This window comes from Gavia stellata, chromosome 13 (genome assembly GCF_030936135.1).
Source record: "Gavia stellata isolate bGavSte3 chromosome 13, bGavSte3.hap2, whole genome shotgun sequence".
Taxonomy (NCBI): Eukaryota; Metazoa; Chordata; class Aves; order Gaviiformes; family Gaviidae; genus Gavia; species Gavia stellata.
Genome location: NC_082606.1, coordinates 12,423,035 through 12,446,446, shown reverse-complemented (window position 1 = coordinate 12,446,446; position 23,412 = coordinate 12,423,035). Strand labels below are relative to the sequence as shown.

At 38.9% G+C, this 23,412-nt stretch overlaps 1 protein-coding gene across 1 annotated transcript; it reads left to right on the top strand.

Moving 5' to 3' along the window:
• Nucleotides 1-5,299: 5,299 nt before the first annotated feature.
• On the top strand, nucleotides 5,300-23,195 carry MYEF2 (myelin expression factor 2). The gene is made up of 17 exons (XM_059824195.1): nucleotides 5,300-5,520; nucleotides 10,124-10,353; nucleotides 11,567-11,619; nucleotides 12,885-12,892; nucleotides 12,989-13,082; nucleotides 13,939-14,130; nucleotides 14,803-14,956; nucleotides 15,378-15,427; nucleotides 15,514-15,577; nucleotides 15,731-15,832; nucleotides 16,025-16,075; nucleotides 16,150-16,218; nucleotides 16,504-16,602; nucleotides 19,553-19,624; nucleotides 20,831-21,039; nucleotides 21,150-21,201; nucleotides 23,022-23,195. The coding sequence occupies exons 1-17, from the start codon at nucleotides 5,300-5,302 to the stop codon at nucleotides 23,183-23,185; spliced, it is 1,884 nt and encodes a 627-aa protein (XP_059680178.1). The 3' UTR covers nucleotides 23,186-23,195.
• Nucleotides 23,196-23,412: the final 217 nt, after the last annotated feature.

Below are 23,412 nucleotides of genomic sequence, written 5' to 3'. Positions count from 1 at the left end.
AAGAAGGTTGAAAATCATGGCTTTTAAGTCCAGCATGCACGAGTGTTAGTGTTGGGGAAGGTGGAAGAGTGCATGCATACTGTGAAAACCAACAGTGCCACCTGGTGTGAGTGGGACAGGAGAGTTGGTCCATGAGGAGGGCAGATGTCCCCAGGTGTGTCCCCAGCTTCTCCACCGTGGGGTTGGGGCAAGCCCTGGCCAGTGGTGAGGGGGCAAAGGGCTTCTAAGGCCTTGGGCAGGATGGGTTCTCTTTAAACCTGCAGGAGGTTAGGTGTTTACTGCCTCACTGTGAAAAGGGGTGGTGGTGGGTATGTTAGGGGCACTCAGCCTGTCATTAAGGACCACATATGTTGTGGAGGGAAGGACCAAAATGCAAGCAGGTTGCTCAGTTTCTTTCTTTTGTAACTTCAGCCGCTAGAGTATTGATTTGGGGAAGAGAGGGTAATGTGATTTGTTTCAGTATAGGACCAGTAAAAGTGCTACCAAAAGTCTGGTGTTACGCAGCCTTTTAGGGGTATAAAAAATACATGATTAAGTTTTAAGGCTTTTAAGCTGTGGTCAAGGGTTGCATAACACTGGAGAAAAAAAAATATCTTGACGAGAATTATGGAGAATTAAGCCTTCAGTGGGGGGAAAAGAGGTTAGATCCCAGCAGATCAAGTAGAGCAGGTCTCCGGTGTGACTGATCCCACGTTGTGGGCATAGGATGCTGCACAGTTTTTCAGGTTATAAATATACAACATGCCGAACAAAAGCCTCAACACACAGTTTCACTGCTGTAGCAGGCATCTGTACAATCTTTTATCTGGGGGGGACGACGTGTCTGAATCAGTGAGTACTGTTGGAAACTTATTCGGGATGGGGGAGGGAGAACATGAAAGACAGAAGGCAAACCGGAAAGATGTCGAACGGACATCCAGCGATCGCTGGAAGAAGCGATCAGCAGCGCAGCTGCAGGTGTGAAGGTCTGTGCACTGGGTGGGCTCGAGTCGCGAAATGGCTGTGCTCTGCTGCAGTGAGTCTGGAAGATGCCTGCCGGCAGACAGGCTGTTGCGTTTAATAGTTTGCCCTTTTGAAGTGTAAAATGTTTTGTTTTCCAAAGTTAAAAAAACCACAACACTTTTCTCAGACTGGAAAGATAATGTTTGATTGCAAAGAGAGCGTTTGGGGAAGATAGTATTTGCTTTACTTTAGGTCTATTACAGCTATGCAAAAGAGCGTGTCAGTTGCAGAGTAAGGTTAATGTTTTTGAGCACAAAGTAAAGCAGTGTAGGTTCGGTGCAAACAGACTGGTTTGGAAATACTTGTGGCTGTGCAAAAAGGTATCTTTAAATAAACTGCAAAAATCAAATTATTTACAAAGCAAATCTGTTGTTAAAGCAACCCTTCCCCAGCTCTACTCAGTGCTTTCTGAAGAAGGGCCAGGGTCTATAAAATGCTAAGCACGTTTAGGTGCCATAGCAAACACAAGAAAAAATACGTGCAGCACATTCACCGTGCAGCCATCATATAGGTGAGAACAATATCTGACTAAAACCAGTAATTTACAAAAAAAAGTCAATGGACTTAAAAAGTGCGAGGCTCAGAAGTCCCATTCTCTCGAGTTCCATGCAAACTAACTTTCCAGAAGACACAACTTTTTCACAGGTGCCACCTGATGAAAGAGTTGATTGACTGCTTTTGATAATGACATAACTGGAAACAAAATGAAAAACAATATTGAGATAAATCAAAGACCAATTAAAAAGATCCTGTCTAAAAGGGTGGTGATACATATTTTGTCATTAGCAAGTTAAGAGCAATGAGTTGTTTGTCAGTGAGGACTTGAGACTTGAATTTACTGGAGAGTTACTGTATTGAAAAGAATGCTGATACTTAGAACACGTGTAATTATTTTAACTCTGTAACTATTACTTGTATAAGAGACTTCCAAAAGTAGTTCCTTTACATTGCTTATATTTACATATATATGCAAGAACACTAATAATATTCCATTATCTTCAACTCCCTGTGTAAATTAGTGCTGTCAGTTCTCTGCTTGCCAAGAATATACAGCCATAATGCCATACACCCTACCCATAACTGAGCGTCCCCCTATTTACATTAGGGGATGACGAGAGGCATTTGTTAGGACAGCAGATCAAGAATACTTTTAACAGTTTTGTACTAAATGAGAGATTCCCTTGTAACAGGAACATTGCTCAGAGACCATGTCTGTCTCCTGTAAGGACATGAACAGAGGCAGAAGAGATGTTGGAAGCCCGTGTATCAAAAGATAATTTTAAAATGTTCTCAGGAGGGATCCGTAGTGTGTTACAAAGGAGACTTTCTCAGCACAAATACAGGCATAGAAAGGTACTGTTTTTCCTTTTTCACTTACTATGCCAAGTAGATTTTTTTTATTTTTATTTCAATCGTTTTATACGCAGAAATCTTCCTAGGGAAAAACTTAAACTTTTTTAAACACGGTTTTGTAGACTAAAGAAATCCCAGTTTTTAATTTCAATTCACCCCTGTCAGCTCCCTAACAGCTCTTTGTGGCATTGTTCTCCCATTTTTATTATCGTTCTTTGAAGACAGAAATACTGAGTGATTATGTGTAGGACTTCTAGAAAAGGATGCAAGACTCCCATAAAAATCCTGAAACAGGCAACTGAATTATATACATAGGAGTTGTGGTGCGAGGGGGACAGGCGAGGGCAAAGCTAGTAGCACTCCTCCAGGCTTTAAGCTAAGCTACGCCCCTATGCAACTCTAGTACAAAACACCTCTACATTTATAGATGTATATCACTGTATTGATTGTACAGTTACCGGTTATTACAAAACTCATTGAGCTGATACCAAACTGTGTGTATGCTGGGCCAGAAAGGCATACACACTTGAGAAGTTAGCAGTTGAAATAGCCAGTAGATTATTTGGAACAAGTAGGCAAACTGTGTGTAAGAAAGTAAGTAATTCTTGCTGTTACTAGCATCCACGGGCCCATGGGCATGGGAATTCAGTGTCAGCTGCTTGGTGCCATAACATGGGGTTAGGGAGTACAGGATTCCAACACTTGAGATGCTCTGTGCAAAGAACAGTCGAACAGAGGTCTGGTAATGGGCTTTAGTAACCTGAACATGGGAATTACTTCCTTTCATCCTGTAGAAGTGAGAGCTGTAAAACATAATGACAGCAATTTCAAGTAAACATTAACTATTTCAGTGATGGTTATTATCACAAATACCAAGTTATTTATCTAATTATGGTTAATATGTGAACAGAATTACACCTCTTATCAGACCTCTAGACATGCCTTTCTACCTTCATCTGGGATGTAGGTTATTAGAGTGTTTCATAGTATCTTTGAACCTTCTCCAAAATTTCAGGTGTTACCAAAACCTGGTGTGACAGTCATGAGGACAGACAGACAAAAGAGTCCCAGCAGCTCATAAAGCATTTACTTCCAAAACCCATGTTTGTCCAGGTCGGTGATTCTTAACTGTCTCTTGCCAGAAACACACTCCAATAGAGATGTGGAGCCTCTGTACTGCTCAGCTTTTCTTAAACTTAATTTATGGTTTTCTTAAAAGAAGTGCATGGATTCCTGTGGGTCAGCAACCAGAAGCCACTGATCTAAATTCACTGCAGAGAACTGAATGGTTTTCCTTAAATAATAGATGTTGATATATCATTTGGTGACCCCTTTAGAAATACTTTGGTACTTGTGGTTAATGAAATGATTAAACTTTGTCCAAACGATAGAAATTATTTTTTTCTTTAAAAATATTGCTTAAAACCTATTTTTTCCCCCAAGTGATAGACAGAAATTGGGATTGAAGAAGCCAAGGGAAGCTGAAGGAATATGTTGCAGGTTCTACCTGGTAAGTAAATGAATATCTTCCAGGATGAGTGATAGAGAATGCGAAATGTTTAGTAGCATGTATGTGGCATGGACCTATGTAGTTTTGAAATTTTATAGCAGAATTGCAACTATTCGTATGTTGTTATTCATATCTAAGAATAAATGAAATGTTCATCTAGAAGCTTCCAATGCTCTAACTATAATTGAACTTGCAGCTTAACCTGCCCAGTAGCTTTATATGTTTATAAATAATCAGACATCTGCAGTTGGAGGAGAATTCAGGTGCAAGCTGGTAGCTTTTTAGCCAGTACTAGAAGAGTGTCCCAGCACCCCTAAGCAGGCTAGGTATAAGGGTTGTCCCTGTATGTGGTCTGCAAGCTGTCTCGACAAGGTTAGGGAGTGATTTGGGTCCACAGAATTCAGGAGCCTTCATTTCCTCATGAATGTGGGGATCTTCTTAATGCTGTAGGTACTGCAATGTTTGAAAAAAGAACATACAATGTCTTATAGGCAGGAGGAGTACTTTACTTGTGACGACACTGATTTTTGAAGGAACAAGGAGACTATAAATGTAGGAAAAATGCAAGGCAAATTTTGTTTTAAGAGATCATGACTTCAATTCATTGAGTATTCCTAGCATAAAATTTGAATAATAAGTTACAGTCTATTTTCTGAAGTAGAGTGAAAGCAGTGACCGGTGGTGACTTGCTTTGGAATGCAAATGGTCCCCAAACAACAGGCGAGATGCTCTTCAATTAAATTAAGGGTCAAGCAGCCATTTGCTGGGGTCGACGGTATTACTAGAAACATAAAGGTGAAGAGCTGAAAATGTGCTATAGCTTATTTATTGTCAGCACCCTACAGCTTTGCAGATATTCCTAAGCTTACGAAAATGGCGCTCCGCCTTCAGTGCTAGGCCCACTGGCTTTTGTGAGGAGCCTGTGCTCCCACCAGCCACTTGTCTCGGGTCTCAGTTAGCCTGCGGTTATTCTGGGCAGGGGCCACTGGCCACCGCGAGGGGTGGCTGGTTTAAAATGAGGGGAGTTTGCCCGCGGCAGGTTGGGCCCTTTAGGGAGACAGCCTGCCTGGGGCGGGAATTGCTAAATGCTCAGGGGTAGGCCGGCGCTGCGGGCAGAGCTGCCCAGCGGTGGGCAGCAGCACTTGAGGCTTAGTCACCGCTCGGGGCGGGGGCTGCCCACCCGGAGCCGGGGCCGCCCACCCGGAGCCGGGGCCGCCGGGTCACACACCCGAGCGGCGCAGCCGCGGCCGTGGCGACCGCGGGCCTAGCAGCCCACCGGCGTCGCCATGGCAACCCGTAAAGCCTCCTGGCGCGTCCCCTCCCCCCGCCGCAAGCCCCGTTCTCGCGAGACTTGGCCGGCCCGGCGCGGCGAGGCCGAGGCGCTCCGGGCCCTTTTCAAACGCAGCGGTAGCGGGGCCGTGGCCCGGCCACGAAATGGCGGAGAGCGACAAGCCGGAGGCTGCGGTCGCCGCGCCGCAGCGCGCAGCGGAGGACGCCGCCACCAGCCAGCCGCCGCCGCCACCACCACAACAACAACAGCAGCAGCAGCAGCAACAACAGCCGCCGCAACAACAGCCGCCGCAACAGCCACGGCAGGATGAGGAGGCAGCGGCAGCAACCGAGAGCGGCGGGGGCAGCGCTAATGGCGTCAAAATGTGTGTGCCGGGTCGGGGCGGGCGGAGCAGGGCAGCGCGGCCGGGAAGGCGTGGGGGTGCGGCGGGCTCGTCTAGGCCGCAGCGGGGGGAAGGCGGCCGGCCCCCTCCTCCCCCACGCCCCGCTGGGCTCCTCCCCCGCTGGGGGACGGAGTCTTTCCGGCGCTGCGGGGCCCGAGCGCGGAGGCCCCGGTGTGCGCCGGCCCCGGTGTGCGCCGGCCCCGGTGTGCGCCGGCCCCGGTGTGCGCCGGCCCCGGGCATCTCCTGCAGCCTAGGCAGTAGTTAGGCAAGCTCCTGCAGGGTGGGCGGAGGAGGCCGTGGCCTGGGTGTGGGGGAAGGTGAAGTTTCTCGGTGAACTCGCAGTCGCTGAGGGCTGGGCGTCTGCTCGGGGAGCCGCGGGTGGTGGCGGCCTGGAACCGCACCGGCGGGCTGAGCTCTAACCGCTTCGCTGGTGTGAGCTTCCAGCCTGCTGTAACGGGCTCTGGTCTGGCCAGCTCTCACAGGATCCGTTTCCAGAAGTGTTCTGGATCGTTTCTGGTTTTGTTCACGTTTCCATTTCTCTAACCGTAAGTGGTATGTTTTGTAAAGCCTTCGAACTAATCTTTGTTTACGTGAGAATGGTAGGACAGCCCTGTAGTGATTTACTCTTTAAAAACAAACAAACAAACAAAAAACCCCACATACATGCACAAAGTTTTCTTGTAAATAGTAACGTTATCCTATATGGAATTTATAACTGTGCTTTATATAGTAGGTCTAAAAGGAACATAGTGTAAGGGAGCCAGAAGGTACCAGCTCTCCAGAACAATACCTTTTATGGGTTTGGTTGTTCTCGATGTCAGGCTTCAAGGGTCCTCATTCTTTACGTGATCTAGACTTTGGCCTCATATCATTGGAATTTCAACATCTCTTCTAATCTCGTTCACATCTTGGAGGGAAAATACATTTACAGTAGACCTACTGCTGCAGTGCATCAAAGCTGTTGAGATATGTGAAGTTTTGACATGTTCTAAGCAGCCCAGATCTGATACTGTTGTGTTTAAAAAATTCACATGGGATAAAGTTCAATATAAAGCTGGAGGAGTAAAGGCATACTTCATGCTTTTACTTGTCTCCCTGTGAAATTCAAATAGTTTACAAGTTATAAATATCACATTTCCATAAAACAGTAGTTTATTTTTTTTCCTGAGCCTGGCCCTCAGCTTCCAAGCTACACAAATTATGATTGAATATTCACAGGAAGATTGTGACCCTTTTGCACCTTTGAGGCATATAACATTTTATTGCCTTTTGGGGTTGCTACTGTTAAAATAATGACTTAATTTCTTTGTATCCCTCCTTCTATCAGCAATTTTCTTCTTTTATCTCCAAAACTAACCACAAGCAAATGAAAAATCCCAGTCATTCTGCGTGATAGAAATCACAACTTTACGTTTGAAAATAATGCAGAGTTCTTGGTAACAGAGTTTCAAATCTTTTTCTTTCACATACAGTTTCCAGTCTTCCACAAAACTTGTGTACAAAGGATTAAGCTGTCAGTGTGCAGGTGAAATGTACTACTTAAAGTATTTCAGTAACCAGGTTTACTTAGCACTCAGATTAAATTGGAGAGGAATCCTGATCTCAACTTGCACATTTCCCTAAGTTTATTGTATTGAGCAGTGGAACTGTTCAGTGCCACAAAGCTAAACTGATCTATGTGCTTTAGAATCACATGTTGTGGACTTCTTGCATTTCTGTCTCTGCTGATCTTACTTGTATGGACACTTATGAGCAGAGAAGTAGAAGTTTGTTTAAAAAAAACCAAAAGAGCTTTTAAGGCTTTCATGTTGATTTATCTTGTGCTTATTACTTTTTTAGGCTTCTAGTTTTGTATTTATATACAGAAACCTTGTCTTTTGTTTCCAAAACTTTACGGAAGTTCAAAGGCATTATTTTTCAAAAGGTAAAAATTGCTTTTTTTAATCAATGAGTATGTGCTTTTTTTTTGTTTTTAAGAAATTAATGTAGACATCTCTTTTTCAACCCTAGAAATCTGCTAGTGATTTCACAGGCAAATATTAATTAAATGTATAAAATGATTAGTTCATACAAAAGGTAAAGAGTAGAAATTACTATTGTTTTTCCCCCGAGAAAATGTCATTCCATAGTTTCTAAGACTGTCTTTTCTGTGGTATATAGGTGACTAACATGACATTGCTTTGAATGTATTATTTGATTGAAATTATTTTTAGTGTTCAAGGAGGAGGGTAGGAGCTACATCCTCAGAAGGATCTCTGCCTCCAGTTTGTTCTCTGCCCTGTTGGTTTTGGCAGATGAGTTTTGCAAGAAGGATTGCTTTTTAATAAATCCTCTTCAGGATACTGGCTGTGATCCCCAGGCTAAGTGAAGTGTCTTCTTGTTTCCCAGATTTAAGAGTTTATGTCAGACTCATATCCTCTGGGCTCTCTACTGGTTTGTACAGCCAGGTCTTGTAGAGCTTGTGGATTCCATATTTGGAGACCTGACTCTTCCTGAGTGCCTGGGGGCTTTTTCATAATCCTTTAAGCAGGAAAGAGCTTAAAAGGCTAAAGAGAATCCATTGCTCTAATCCTAAAACTTAAGGAAGAACTCAGATTTTACTAGGGGTTTCATTGGGCTTGAGTTTTGCATTTGCAAATGGGACTGGATTGGAAGGAACTGATCTGACTGGAAAGCCTGATAACTCTGCTCTCACCCTCCAGTTCCTTGCATTGTTCCCCCCATTTCACTTCATTACACAGCCACACAAGAATTATATTGCCACAACAGACAGGATGGTGTGGAGGAGGGATGATGCAGAGGGAAACTGGCGATGCTTGAACCAGTTAATGTGTTGTTGACTTGGAATGTTTTAAATTTTACAAATACTTAGCCCAGAGGAGGGTCCATGCATTTCTTGGTTGCTAATCCTCTTTTAATCCACTTGTAAACATAAGGACTGTGACGTTCATATCATGAGTACTTCAAAATTTGGGGAAAAGTCATGGGAGAAATATGGATGTACTTGAATTTATTCCTCCCTGAAAAGTGCCCAAGCTTGAGTAGATAATACGTTTAGCTTCATGAAAGGCTACTTGCATATGCTTTTGCGTGCAAGACTGCCAGTTACTCACTGTTTTGTTAATAACTATGCAGAGAGCTGAACATACTCATTTCAATTAATCAAAATCAGTGATCTTGCCATACGTTGTCGTTGTAAAACTGAAATGCCTGTTTTGGCTAATTTTACACGAGAAACCTTCCAAAGTGTCAAAATGAGATAAAAACTAAGCCTTCTGAAATGTGGGAAGAATTGTAAAGATAGTGATGTAATTTAAGAAGGAGGGTTCACAATCAATCACTTTTGACAGTCCTGTAGGACATTCCCCTGTAATTGTTCTAACTTGAGTGGTCAATGCTGGCTTTTTAAAATAAATGTTGATGTAAAAGTATTTTTTAGGTTTCTGTTAACTGCAGTGAGATTCGAGCTAGGCATTGATGTATGTCTCCAAGTAGCATCTGTTTAGTGGATCACACTTGTGTGGCTTTATCACTGGGTTCTTTCAGTTCAGCGGTTCACCTTTTTTAAAGTAACGATTCAGGTGCCTTGATCCTCTGTTAGCATGCTAAATCACCTCATAATAGTAACACTATCAAGAGTGCTAAAGAGTTTTGGATATTTAACGTAATTCTGTTGAAAGTGTATAGTTTTATCGAAATTGAGATTTGGGCTGCTTTAAAAGAGAGGAAACAAATTTTCCTGCATTTCCATCTAAAAATAAAAAGATTTTAAAAGGAGAGCAGCTGCTGTTGCTAAATTTTTGAAAGACCGTGGGCCAGAAGTCTGTTTTGTTGTTATTTCTAGTGAATAATACCTGGTGAGTTAAGTAGTTTTAGATGGAGAGCATGTTTTAATATACCTATTTCCTATGCATTTAGCAAGTTTTCATATTCTAGTAGTGTTAAGCAATGAAAATGAAAGAGCATTTGTTGTTCTTACTTGAATTTTAATTTCTGTATAAAAGCAGTCTGGCACAAATTGTGAATAAATTATTTATGTGGTAAATGTAATTTGATTTACAACCTATTAGAGTTGATTTTTATATATTATTACTACATTGAATGAAGTATACCAAGCTGTTCCATAAGTTAGACCGTTTCAGCTCTCACTTCTGTGGTGAACATAGTGTAACTTAGCCAAGTCTGATGGGAAAATTACTGAAGCACCAAAGCATGGATGCTGTAACTTATTTTTCAGCTGAGTCATCATATTTTGATATTTGTAGTAGTTTCATAGTACCATCTTGCTGAGTCTTGACAGACATAATGGAAATGGAACGTAACTGAAGTAGCAAGATGTGCTTTCTTTACTTACAGTAGTGAATAAATCTGTTATAACATTATTTTTTGTTGTAGAGAAAGCAACGTATTTTGGAATTATACTGGTAACATGAATTTATTTTTCCTAATTTGAAAAGCAGCATTTGACATCCTGGGAGTTCTAATAGCATAGGAGATAGACAGCTATATATATAGGAGGTATGATAGTCTAATGATCCAACAAAAGACTAATATTTTTTTGTTTTTTGGGTTTTTGTTAATGTAGGGATAATGATGAGACAGCAAAAGAAGAGAAAGCACCTGTGAAAGAGAAGTACGTTGCAAAACCAAAGGCAATTCCTTCGCTTGGAAACAAGAATAGATTCCACCCCTATTCAAAGGACAAGAATGCAGGCACTGGAGAGAAGATGACTATTAATCGTAATAGAGTTTTTATTAGCAACATCCCCTATGACATGAAATGGCAAGCTATTAAAGATCTTATGAGAGAGAAAGGTAACTTATTCCTTATAATACACTTCACTAGAAAGGGGTAGAACGTAAATGCAATGTATATGTCCTTTGAGCCACACAGATTTGATTTGACTTATTTTTTTATTTTTTTTGGCCTTTACTTGGTACATCTATCTCCCTTCCCCCTCTTTCATCTGAGACAATTGCATTGCAGGGTAGGATGGGTAAATGAAGTGCTTACAATCTTCTGCCATTCTAGTTTGACAGTAGAGAGTATATGCATGACCTCATGACTTCTTAAAGAGATTGTGTTTCGTCTAGTTGTAGTCTTAGTAGATCTTTTTTTAAGGGCTATTGTATTTAAGCAACACATTTAGTGTGTTAACATGAATAATAAAGGATGTCTTTCAAAAGTTGTTTTGTATTTCTTTGGTGGAATCTGGCTGTGGAATTAACTTTGTCTGCATTGTCACTACTGCCATGACTGTTTGTCTGGAGATTTGTATTAAAAGCTTGTTACTATTGTTGCAGTTATGATAGAGTAATCTTACTAGCCCAAACATTTTATTTTAAGTTTGGGGTAACATAATGCTAATATATGAATTCTTTAAAAAGTTAGTTCTGTGTTTTCCTTGAAAAAATTTGATTCTTCAAAAGTAATGCAAAGCACACTTGGCTTTTAGGCTGTGAAAAATGCCAACCCCCCCTTCTGTAACTGCTGGTTTATCTGTTGTAAGGTGACGTGACTATTTGATTGGTTTATTTACTGAAACTTCCTACTTTAGAAAGAGAGTGGCTTGCTGTGAAATATTTGATGTGTAAATTTGGTTATTATTGAAGGCAAACTTATGATTGAAGACATTCAGGTAGAAAGTCACCTTAAAACAGGTGTTGTGAGTAGGATGATAAATGTAACACTTTCCAGTGAACGTTGATGTTTCATTTGTTAGGTTAAGGGACTGTGTATATCTGAATTTGTTCACCAACTATATCATACTGGCCAAAATATGATCTGTAGTATGAATTAGGTTAAATATAGTTGTTTGTTTTTAGCTTTTGAGAATGTGGCTGCTGCATATTTCTGAAAATTAGCTAAATTATATAGCCATTGACAGGAGGTATGTTGGTCTGGTTTTGATTGTTGGTGAATAATAGGTGCTTCACTGTAGAGTTGTGCACAGGGGCACAGTAAAGAAAGATACTGGTGTTTAAATGCATTGTCTCTTGGTATTTTCCCTTTGTATGTCTTATGTAGTTGGTGAGGTTACATACGTGGAGCTGTTTAAGGATGCTGAAGGAAAATCAAGGGTAAGTGCCGTGGGCAACAATCTGCTAGAGGTTTAAAAGTTCCTCAGCAGTTTTATTTTTGTATAATATCTGTACCAGTTATTGGAAAGTAAGTTTCATTTTCACACTGATTTTCATTAAGGTAGCCTTGAGGATTTTGTATTAGAAGTAGTCTGACACTTTCATGCAACTCAAACTAGCTGGCTGCAAAGGACAAAATACTTCTGTAAATGTTAACAAATGGCATTTACTTAATTCTTCTTTTTAGCCAGCATCTTTGTTTTGGTACAAATCTGTTTCATATAAAGGTTGTTCAGTAAACCACTGATTTTATTTAAATTTTGTTAGTGTAGTATTCTCTTTTTGGGGCCAACGAGTATAAAATGTTAGCTAAGAATATACTGTTTGAAGTGCCTGATTTGACAGCTTTGCAGGGTTGGTACTCTAAACACTGGATTAATGTATTTGCTTTCTTAAAACTAACTGGATGGAGATGTTTGGTAGCCAACAGCGTGCCAGCAATGGGGCACTAGGAGTGAAGAGTGTTAAAGCTCCTTTGTCTTCTTAAAAATAGTCAAAAGTTTGGACAATAGTAGCTCTGAACCTGCAGTGAGAACATGAGAAATGCAGGTTTGAGTCTTAACTGAGGTTGTATCAATTGTTGTAAATGACTTTAAAGCTTGTTAAAACTAAAACATGCTGTCAGCTTTGCTTTACTTAAAGCAATCCTCAACTCTTTGCTTTATTAGAAGGATTCTGGTGCAGTCAATAAGGTTATTTTCTTACGAAGTAATTTCTCAATTATGCTAGTAATACTGAAGAGGTATGCAGACTCCTTGTTCATCGTACTGGTATACTTGATGTAGGTAGATATGAATTTTGTAGTCAGTGGGCAGCTTTTAATGACACAGTGAGTGTCTTGATTGGTTTTTGGTTATGTTTTTGGGTTTTTTTTCTTTCCACCCTTTTCCCCCCACCTCCTCTCCCCAGTTGTCCTTACATGGATCTGTGTGGCATTTTTCCAATTCTGGTTTGGCTCAAAGAGAATAAAAGATAATGTATTCTCTTGCATTTGAAAGGTATGTATGTTAAGAAAGTAGGAGAAATTCAGCTTGGCTACCAGTAAAGAGCATGCATTATGGATTTTGAAGCTGAAAATAACTTGAATAGTTATTTAACAGTGAGCTGGGATCTTTAACTGGAATCTTAAATGCTCTATCATATGTGCTGACTGGCTTTTTTTTTTTTTTCTCTTTACATATGATGACAAATCATCATGGATGTAGGGTTGTGGGTAAGTTTCTTTTTCTATGTGTGTAGAAACACACTACTATCCAACCATTCTGTTAATTTTAACATTTTAAACCTTATTTGTTTTGTTCCCTCTAAGTGTGGTTGAATTCAAAGATGAAGAATTTGTTAAGAAAGCATTAGAAACTATGAACAAATACGATCTTAGTGGAAGACCCCTGAATATTAAAGAGGTATGGTTATTGCTGCTGTTTTTAATTTGAAATAGTGAAGATACTGTAACTACTGAGATGACAATGCAGTGTTTTGAGCATCTTAACTCTGTAATTTCCAGTTTAATTTTTTAATGACACTTTCTTAATGGGCTAAAGTGCCTGTTGGCTTGCAGAAGGTCTTGATACTATGCCAAGTGACAAAAAGTGTGTCCTAAAGTCAAAATAATCTAACACTGTTTTTCTTTAAAACAACTTTAACTTCATATTCTTACCTTAGTGTCATCAGGTCTTTTCCAACCTAAATGATTCTATGTTTACATTGCCTACCTGCTTCAAAATATGACACAGAACGAGCTGAGTATCAGACTACTACATATATGCAAAAATGGGGCTGGAAGTAGAGAACTTGTGCTGACTGGAAAGTGAAATTAATGTCAACATTTCTACTGTAGTGTTGTAGTATATGACGGTGTCTGATGCAGTTCTTTTTGTCCTGTTACAACTTTAATCGTGGTATTAATAAAAAAAACCTAATTACATTAATTCAGTTCTTGGAAGAAGGTGCTAGACTGACAGTCCTTTAGATTGAAATCTTTTCTACTTGTCCATAGGCTAGGTACAGCATGTGAAGTGGCAGTGCACGCTTCCTCAACAAGTGCTTTGCCAATATGCCTCAACCCTCATCTGAAAGGACCCACCTCTAGAGGTGAGGGAATTAGGTCTCCATGCTAATTCAGTTCTTGATCCCTCTGACATGGACAAGGATATTAGTTGATAATTTTGATGGGGTTATGTAGAATTTCAAATAGTACCTTTTTGTTTGTTGCTAATCCTCTTGATGATTAAGTTGGCTTTATTTTTGCCCATGTTTCAGGATCCTGAAGGTGAACATGCTCGTAGGGCATTACAGCGTGTAGGAGGACAGTTTCCAGGAGGACATGGACCTGATGTGGCACCTGGATTAATGAATTTACCACCTTCTATTCTCAATAATCCAAACATTCCACCTGAGGTTATCAGTAACTTGCAGGCAGGCAGGCTTGGGTCCACTATTTTTGTTGCTAATGTAAGTTTAAACCTGTGTTTTATAACTATAATATTTGATCTTTGTAAAACATCTTGTATTCCTGCATAATTCAGTTTTACTATAAAGAGCAAATTTGAAATGTTAGTTACAATTAGTACATTCAACTAAAAATGCTGGCTATGTATTCAGATTTTGGGCATGAAAGATACATTAAACTCTTAAGGCTGATGTGCACTTTTAATTATTGCACAGTCATCTGTTAATGAAAAAATACTTTATACATCTTTTTGCTAGCTACAATTGCATTTCTTTTTAATTAAATATACACTTCAGTTTATCTTACTAATTACTTTAGACTAACTTAAACTGTTACATTTGTTGGAGGTGCTTCCTTCATAAGTTCTTTATTTGCATAAGACTACTGTGTCTGCAAGGGGATTTGTGGGAGTACAGTTGCTCTTGACAAGAACCCATCCATTTCTCAATGTTAGTATGTTAATTAAAGTAAAATACGTATATGTAGTATAAATTGTTGCTTTTAGTTGACATTTTTTGACTTGCAGTGTGTGTATATTACAAAATCCTGGCTATTTACATATATCAAGCATTTTGTGAAGTTGAAGAGTTAACAACAATGCAGAAAATCTCTTCTAAACGTAATGGCAGAACAGAAATGTGCCCTGAAATCACCAATGTATTTCTGTGTGTAAGCTTGACTTTAAAGTTGGCTGGAAGAAACTGAAGGAGGTGTTCAGCATTGCTGGAACTGTAAAGCGTGCAGACATCAAAGAAGATAAAGATGGCAAGAGTCGAGGAATGGGAACAGTTACCTTCGAACAAGCAATTGAAGCTGTTCAAGCAATATGTATCCTTGGTTTTGAAAAATAATTGTTCAAATATGGATTAGTCTTTAGTGGCCTCTGATAGCATAGTTTTGCAAATGGTGCTTATTTGCCTTGTAGCTAGTATATAGGGACTAGAGTGTAATACTGTGTGGATTAAATTTTTAATAGTGACTGAGTTTACTGCTAGAGTCTAAAAAGGTGTTCCTGATAACGTTGAACAAGCTTAAAATATGTGGGAATGTGACATGTGTGAAACTAACTTTTATATAACTAACAACTTGTATAGTCTCTTCTGGCCTTTGAATTGGCATTCTGAAGATTAGGTAAGGAAAGATAAGACTCCTAAAAATCGTGCAGAAATAAAATAAGATTTCACAGGGATTCTTCTGAAATAGTTAAATTGTTTTCTGTGGTTAGATTCCTTGACATGCAATTCTTCAGCTATGTTCAATGGACAATTCCTGTTCGATAGACCCATGCATGTAAAAATGGTAAGTTGCTTACATTTCTTTCTACCTTACATGTCTCTGCCAAAGCATTGAAAGGATCATAGTGTAACATCCTTGTTTTTTGCCAGGATGACAAATCAGTTCCTCATGAAGATTTCCGTGTTGCAGACAGCAAAACTTCACAATTACCTCGTGAGTGCACACTCTTCTTGTTTTCTACTCCTTGTGCTTAGTATATGTTGATATAGAGTCTTGGAACAGTTTAGTAGTACTTTTGCTTACTGTGCTCTCTTTATGATACAGAAGAAAATCTTTCTTCTGGTGATACTTATTTTTGTTTTCAAGGTGGTCTTGGTGGCATTGGTATGGGACTTGGACCAGGTGGACAGCCCATCAGTGCAACACAATTGAACATGAGTGGAGGAATGGGGAGTCTGGGTCCAGGAGGTAAATCTGTGTTCTTCATTTTTAAGTTTTACAGACCTTTAAGTTTAAAATTGTAATTTCTGTGTTTGTCTGTATTCTTGACAAAGCAAGCCTGGTGTAGTGTGCTTTTGAGACGTTAACTGTCTCTGCATTTTTTAAAACCGTTAGGATCTTACCTGTCTTCTAAATGGTGTTTGTCTTTTTGGTTTAAAGGTATGGGAATAGACGGTCCAGGATTTGGCGGAATGAATAGAATGGGAGGCGGTACGTACAGTGAAGTTCTTTGCATTCAGTATTTTTTTAATATTGTATAGAAAACAGTCTTCCTTATTTTACAGGACTTGCTGCATTTCGTGGAATGGAAGGAATGCCTAATATGGGAGGATTTGGCGTCAACCGAATGGGAGGTAGGTGAACACTGTTCCCATGCACTTACGAGTTTGCTAATATTTATTTATTAAAAGCCCTTCCTTTAGGGATGGGTAATGTAGATGAGTTCAAAGGAAATAAAGTCAGTGCTATGAGTGGAGGCATAGGAACTGGTGTGGGAGTTAAATATTTAATAGGTGCCTCTGACTTGTGCATTAAACCCACTTCTATTTAAACAAGCAACTGTGAAACAAGTGGTGTATGAACATCAGCTTAGATGTATACAACAGAATATTTCTGGTTTTTTGCTTTGTTCTCTACAGAAATGTTCCGTGGTGGAATGGGAGGAAACATGGACAGAGATTTTGGTCGTAGTGACATGGCATTGAACCGTGGTTTTGGAGATTCTTTTGGAAGGATGGGTATGGTAACTGTTTTCCTGTGGCAAATTGCAACATAGTATTGGAAGAGTTTTACTAGAAGAAAAATCAAGAAGAGACCTGGTTTCACTTGGTCATGGTCTGTCCCCTCCCCCCAGTCATTACTATAAGGATGTAATCTGAGTGTTTATTATAGCCATCGCTTAGAGTGGACATTAGTGGTCTGAGGAAAGCATTTAGCTTCATACTGTTAACTTAGTGAGATATTAAGTCTTTTGGGTATTAAAGTATATGCTTCTGGTAATCCTGAACAAGCTGCCCATGTACCACCTTTGTAACTTCCAGGAGCCTGCTTTTGCAAATGTATGCTGGAAGATTGTTTTTACTGCAAATCAGGTAGCACTGGATAGGAACGGTGAATTTTGGTGCCCTCTAATTTCTTCCTGCCTTCTGAGCTCAAGCAGCTCAGAATGGGATTTATTGGCCTCTTTTGTAACTGAGACAGCTTTGTTTTGTTTATAGATGATACTTTGTTGACAGAGTTCATTTTGTTACTTTTGGGTTCCCTCAAATGAGATACTTTTCTATCTTAAGAGGCCTGGAAGTGCTTAACAGTAGAACCTTCTTAAGCTTTGTTCCTATACTGATACCTGGATGAATGCACTACAGGAGACAGGTTTTCTTCCTCCTCCTCCCTGTTTTTCTCACTTTCCCCCTCCCTTAATTCTCCACTGTGAAAGAGAAGAGCTGCTAAGAGTGTAAGGTTCATGTGGTCTAAAAGCTGAGGTGTGTTTTTTGGTTTTGTTTTTTTTTCTTTTCTCCCCCCCCTTTTTTTTTTTTTAATTTGGGCAAGTCATAACAAAAGGTTACTCTCGTGTGCTTCTCTGAGCACTGGTAGTTGTGTAGAAGTGATAAGAATGTAATAAGCTTGTCAGTTGAGTTAGTCTTAATGTCTTGGAATTAATGTCTTAGAAATCAAGTGTATGCTTTAATTCTGTCTACTTGCAACATAGGATAAACATCTGTTTCCTGAGTGAAAATCCAAAGCCACTTCAGTTATAAATGTTGATGCAAGTAATAGACTTCCGAGTCTTCTGGTAACACACATTGGTTTTGAAATGCGTGAACATGGCCACTGAGAAACTGATGTGGGAGTCATTAATTCAGTAAATCCAGCAAGCATCAACTACAACCTCTCTGCAATCTGCCCATTTAAATACTGTTCTGAGAAACAAGACAAGAGTTTCACAACTTACCCTTAAGTAATGGAAGGAAATTGTAGGGATTTACAAATATAGTGATTAATAGATACCGTGTTTAGTCAGGGAAGACCCTAGTGTACTCCTGTTACAATATTTAGGTTAATGGTATCTTAAAAGGAAATGCTGTGAGTGCATTTGGCTTTAGTACCCTGCCAGTTTCAAGGAGGACAACTTAGGACAGTCTTCGATTGGTCTATGGCATCAATTAATGAAAATGAGGATGTTTGATTTGCAGCAGAATTGTTGGAGTTGCCATTTAAATTGCCAAAATTTTTTAAGTATCCAAAAAATCAAAGGTTGTGTCATAGAGCATCTCCAAGCATATAATTTTTTGTTGGTGAAAAGCCAGTGGGGGAAAAAGTACAAGTAAAGGATATTTCTAAGGTCAGAAACAGCTGAAATATGGCTTATTAGGATCATTTGAGCTTTCAGGTTGTGTGGGGGCATTTTTTTTGTTTTTTGCTTTTTTATTTTTTTCTTTTTAAATACATCTTAGACTGTTGGGGAGACTTTTTTTTTTTCCTTTTAAAAGAGAGTGGGTGTAACTGGGATGCACTCTCAAACAACTAAGGTTTTCTAGCTCTGGAGAAGTGGGGATTTTCTTTTCTTCACAATTCTTTTTAAGGGCAAAAAAAGTCATGTTGACAGCAATCTCAAAATTTTACTTGGTGTTTCATTGCAAGACCTTTTCTGGCCTAATGAATAAGTATTAAGATCTTCCTTGTATGCAAACTGTTGGCTGAAGTACTGGGAGTAATCCTGCTGGTGTTGAAAATTGGTAGTGTTTTTTTAAAGAGGCTAGTCTGTATTTTTTGAGGTCTTGGTATGGCTATGACAGCATGTTGTTTGAGAGGAGACAAATATTTCCCACAACAGACTGGCAGGGAACAATTGTTGTTTTGAACTGTGTGGAGAAAACCAATCTAATGGAAGACTCAGTAGTGACCTTTTTTAGATATTGAAACAATGGTGTCTAGCCTGAAGATGAGAGTTACTGATCTATTTTGCCATGAGTAGAAACTGAGCTGTTTCTTTTAGGTATGAAAATCAAGCAAGAAAAATGCAGCTGATAGTTTCACTGTGTTCTGCAGTGACAGGAATGTAGTTCTTTTGAGTTTCTACAATTCTAGAAGCTCCCTTGGGATTACCTTCCTGAATATTAGCACTTCAATGAAAAGAATTATTTTTACCTCACTCTAGAATCAGTCTCTGATAGCATTCTGGAGATTCCATGGTTCTGCCAAATAGCTTTTATTAAGTATCAATTCCCTTTCTTTTTCCCACCAAATTCCATCAATTCGCCCTTTATATGCAGTAAAGAAAGACATTGGGAGAGCTGCTCTGAGCTTTTGCATAGGTTTCTTAAAAATGGGAGAAACTAGGGCATTTCTGTACTATGAAGTTCAAATAAGATGAACCCTTCAGTTTTGAGGCTGTTCTTCCCAATGTGGGAAATGGTACATTTAGTTTTAAGATGTTTGTGCTGCTGGCAGACTGTCAGAGGGGAGAAAAGCTAGAATGAAATAAGAGTGGCTTAAATCCCATAATAGAGAAAGAGGAACTAACGTTACTTATTAGATGTTTTCTATTTAGTTTGAATAATAAAGACACAGGTTAAAGTGTTCTGTAGAAAAGAATTGCCAGGTGACATTGAGATCAGCATGTGCTTTGTTGTTGTCACTAACTGGTGGTTTCAGTGTATGTCACTTCATTATTTTTTTTCTGTTTAGGTGGTGCAATGATTGGTGTTTTTGCAGGAGGAATGGGAGCGCCTAGCATGGGCCCAGTAAGATCTGGAATGAGTAGGTTAACTTGTTTCAATAGAATGTAAACGCATAGGCAATGTAATGCTATGGTGTACATGTAATTGTATCAGAGGATTTTGTTGTAGTATAGTGTATTGCCAGTGTTGCAAGAAGTGGAATTCTGTTGCACGTGACTGCAAGTCTAATAGTTTTTAAAGCTGTTTTGTTGAGATAAAAGTTCAGAGGAAAACTTGCTAACACAGTCTTTCCCTTAATCTTAGTTTTGAAATCGTTTTAACTTCTGGTTTGGAGGGAGAAATGATTCAAGTAAACTTGTGTTCCAGAAAAAAGACAAATAGGCAGAGGTATTTGTGTGAACTTCGTGAAGCTGAACTTCAGTAATTTCTCATCATTGAAATAAAAAATCAGCCTTGAATTTCAGATTATCGCTCAGTTTAATTTTGTGCAAAGCTCCAATACTGAGTTTGTATTACAGCAAATGTCTGAGTTCCTCAGGCCAGAGCAGATGAGAAACTAAAATCTTGCTAGTGGCAAGCTTGAGAGGCATAAGGCTTAAAGAGAAGGTCCCTCATGAATGCTCTTGATCGTTTAGCTTTAACTTAATTTTTAGTTCTAAATCCAAAAAGATTATAATAGGATATTTGAATGCCATTGATCTTAATTCTTTATATAATATACATTAATACAGTTCATTGCATGTATCATAGGAAAGTCCATGCTCTTCACAGTACTTGCAGTAACGTCTGTTCTCTGCAAAATATGGTTTCTCTAGAAGATTGTGTCATTAAGTTTGGCTGCATTAAATAAAGCTGAATGTAAATGCAGGAAGCAAAATAAACAATAGTGTATATGGTCAAATTATCTGTATCTTAACATTGTCACAGTTATTTACTTGATCTCTGTTTGGTACAGGGTATCAGATCTTTATTAATTAAACAGAACAGCCTTTAAATCTTAATTCTTTACTACATCAGATGGTGTGACTAATAGCTTGGTGCTGTTTGTTTTTTACTTTTATTTTAGAACTGACACTTTGTATCTTCTAATACTTGGACTTAAAATATTTGCCATGCTACTAGATAAATCACTGTGTAGATATGAAGTTATGTTTTGTATTACAGCAGTTTTACTAAAGTTATTTTTCCCTGACACAAAAGAATTTTTTTTTTTTTAAGAAAATACTTGTGCATTTATTACTAAAACGAGATTTTTATTTTATCCTCCTTTTCTTTCTCTGTGTAGGTGGTGGAATGGGTGGTATGAACAGTATGGCTGGAGGAATGGGAATGGGGATGGATCGGATGAGTTCTGGTTTTGATCGAATGGGACCAGCTATGGGTGGAGGCCTGGACAGGAACATCGATATTGATCGAGGATTTGTGCCTGGCCCAATGGGAAGTGGCATGAGAGAGAGATTAGGCTCTAAAGGCAACCAGATATTTGTGAGAAATGTAAGCATTTGAATACATAGAAACCATGAGCTTATTTTGTGTGCATGTTTGGTTACATGCTCTTTTTCTCTTTGTAATGTTTTGTTACTAATAATGCTTTTTTATTCTAGCTTCCTTTTGATTTGACCTGGCAGAAGCTAAAGGAGAAATTCAGTCAATGTGGTATGTATACGAATCTTATCCCTGCTCAGCTCCATCAACTTCATGTTTTCTATGGTGTTCGTTAGATAAGGACAGGAAGACAAGGTTGTTGCCTTATCCTGAAGAAGAGTCTGGCTAGCCTAATCTTTCTTACTTCCCCCACTTTTCCTGAGTTACATAAATAATTTTTAGGCACGACATAACACGGGAGACCAAGGTACAGTATGGGCTATATTGGTTCTGAGTGCTCATCTGCTATAAACTTTAACTCATTCCATTAATAAAATTACTCTTTGAGCTTTTTCTTTTTTGACGCAGGTATTATGTATCCTCTGGCCAACACAGAGTATATAATGTCGCATTTATTTTGAGACAAATGCATGCAGGAGCCTGGGCCTATCCAGGTTATGCATTACTTCCAGAAATGGTGCTTCATCAAATCAGAGTTAGTAATTTTGCCAAAGTGGCAGATTGTTTTTTATGCAAATAGATGATCCTGATTAGCATGTTTGCAGGCTGTAATGCTTCCTTTTTATGTTAAGAAATAAAGACCCTTTTTATGTAAGATAAAGGATTGCTACAAATATTGAATAATTCTTTTTATCTAATTCAGAAGAGTTGTCTTTTCACAGAAGTGAATGAAAAATGAAGCTTGGGTGTAGAAATATATGATTGTTTTGTTTTGAAAATGCACTTTCAGAATGGAAAGCTTTAACTGAATTACAGATGGCTTATTTTGGAGAGATGGAAAAGACAAATAATTTAAAACATACTGCTGATACCTAAGACAGTCTTCATACAGCTATTTGCAGATTTGATATAAATTAGAACTTGCAGTTGAACTATGAAAAATTTTCAGGTGTTCAATTTTTTTTTGTAATTGGAGGAGATAGCAAAACAGGTTCTCTCTTTTTTTAAGTCTTAACTGCTGGGGCAACTTTCAAATAGTTCAGAATTTTTTTTTTTCATTATCTCCTTGGCAAGTAACAGATGTAGTAATTATGTTGAATTGTTTTTAAGAATTATAAGCACAAATATAAGTAACAGATTGTATTCACTCCGGTACCGTAAGGAAATATAAAGACCGTGTCTCCATATGTTCAATTTCTTTCAGTGAAAGGCCAGTCTTCTATTGTATGATATTTAAAAATAAAAAGCTATGTATTTTAGGGAAAAGTTTCTTGTTCCTAGTGGCATTTGGGGGCTCGGGAGTGGTGTGCTACAACATACCATAAGCAAAACCTGATTAGCTCCAGGCACTGAACATTCTCTGGGGTACCAAGACATCTACATAAAAATGTTGCCTCATGAGTTGAGTGTCCAACCTCAAGAAAACACTGCATGCTGCTTTTCCACCACTCCTAACCTGGTAACTTTACTGTTTTAAAGGTCTAATTTTGCTCTGCAGCTTCTTTACAAAATTGCTTGACTGTTGTGATTGCTTGATATGTTGCTGTGAGGAACATGGTAGACTGGATTGAACTATAATTCAGTTAACGCCTGTCAGTAGTCACATTTCTGGCAGTGTCAATAAACGAAACGCAACTTTCCCTTAGCCTTACAGGGCACTTTGTTTCAAACTTGAGGTCAAATAGAGGCATACTTCATCTTACGCTAGTGTGAAGGAAAGATCTGAAACAGTGGATCTTAATTTGGATTCTCCACTGCTGTTTTGACCTGTGTCACCTTCTCTGAGTGAATATACCATCAGTCTGAAAGTGCTAATTTCATATGTCCCCCAAGATTATATTTAAAAATGCTTTTTTATCACTTCTGATGAGTCTTTAAGTTGTTAGTGCACCGAAGACTTGAAATAACTGCTGTTTAACTTATTTATTCAGGTCATGTAATGTTTGCAGAAATAAAAATGGAGAATGGAAAATCAAAGGGCTGTGGAACAGTCAGATTTGACTCACCAGAATCTGCTGAAAAGGCCTGTAGGATAATGAACGGCATAAAAATCAGTGGCAGAGAAATTGATGTACGCTTGGATCGCAATGCATAATTTAAAACTGTGTGTTCAGGAACATTCCTATGTCTGTTTAGCTTCTCTATCCTAGTAAGTCATTTTTAGTAACATTGTATGCTTACAAAAGCTGTAAAAACGAACTTTTAAATCCCACCAGCCTTTAACAGTATAGTGTTTAATATACTGTGATACTTGTTAACTGAATCTTACTATGTTTAGTTTTTAAAGACAATTTGCCTGATTTTTGTTGTTTTTTTTTAGAG

Excerpts from the sequence above, each read along its gene's own strand:
- MYEF2 (XM_059824195.1), top strand. The coding sequence starts at position 5,300 with ATGGCGGAGAGCGACAAGCCGGAGGCTGCGGTCGCCGCGCCGCAGCGC. Across the intron at positions 14,131-14,802 it reads CCACTATTTTTGTTGCTAAT|CTTGACTTTAAAGTTGGCTG; the intron begins GTAAGTTTAAAC and ends TCTGTGTGTAAG. Across the intron at positions 19,625-20,830 it reads CCCAGTAAGATCTGGAATGA|GTGGTGGAATGGGTGGTATG; the intron begins GTAGGTTAACTT and ends TTCTCTGTGTAG.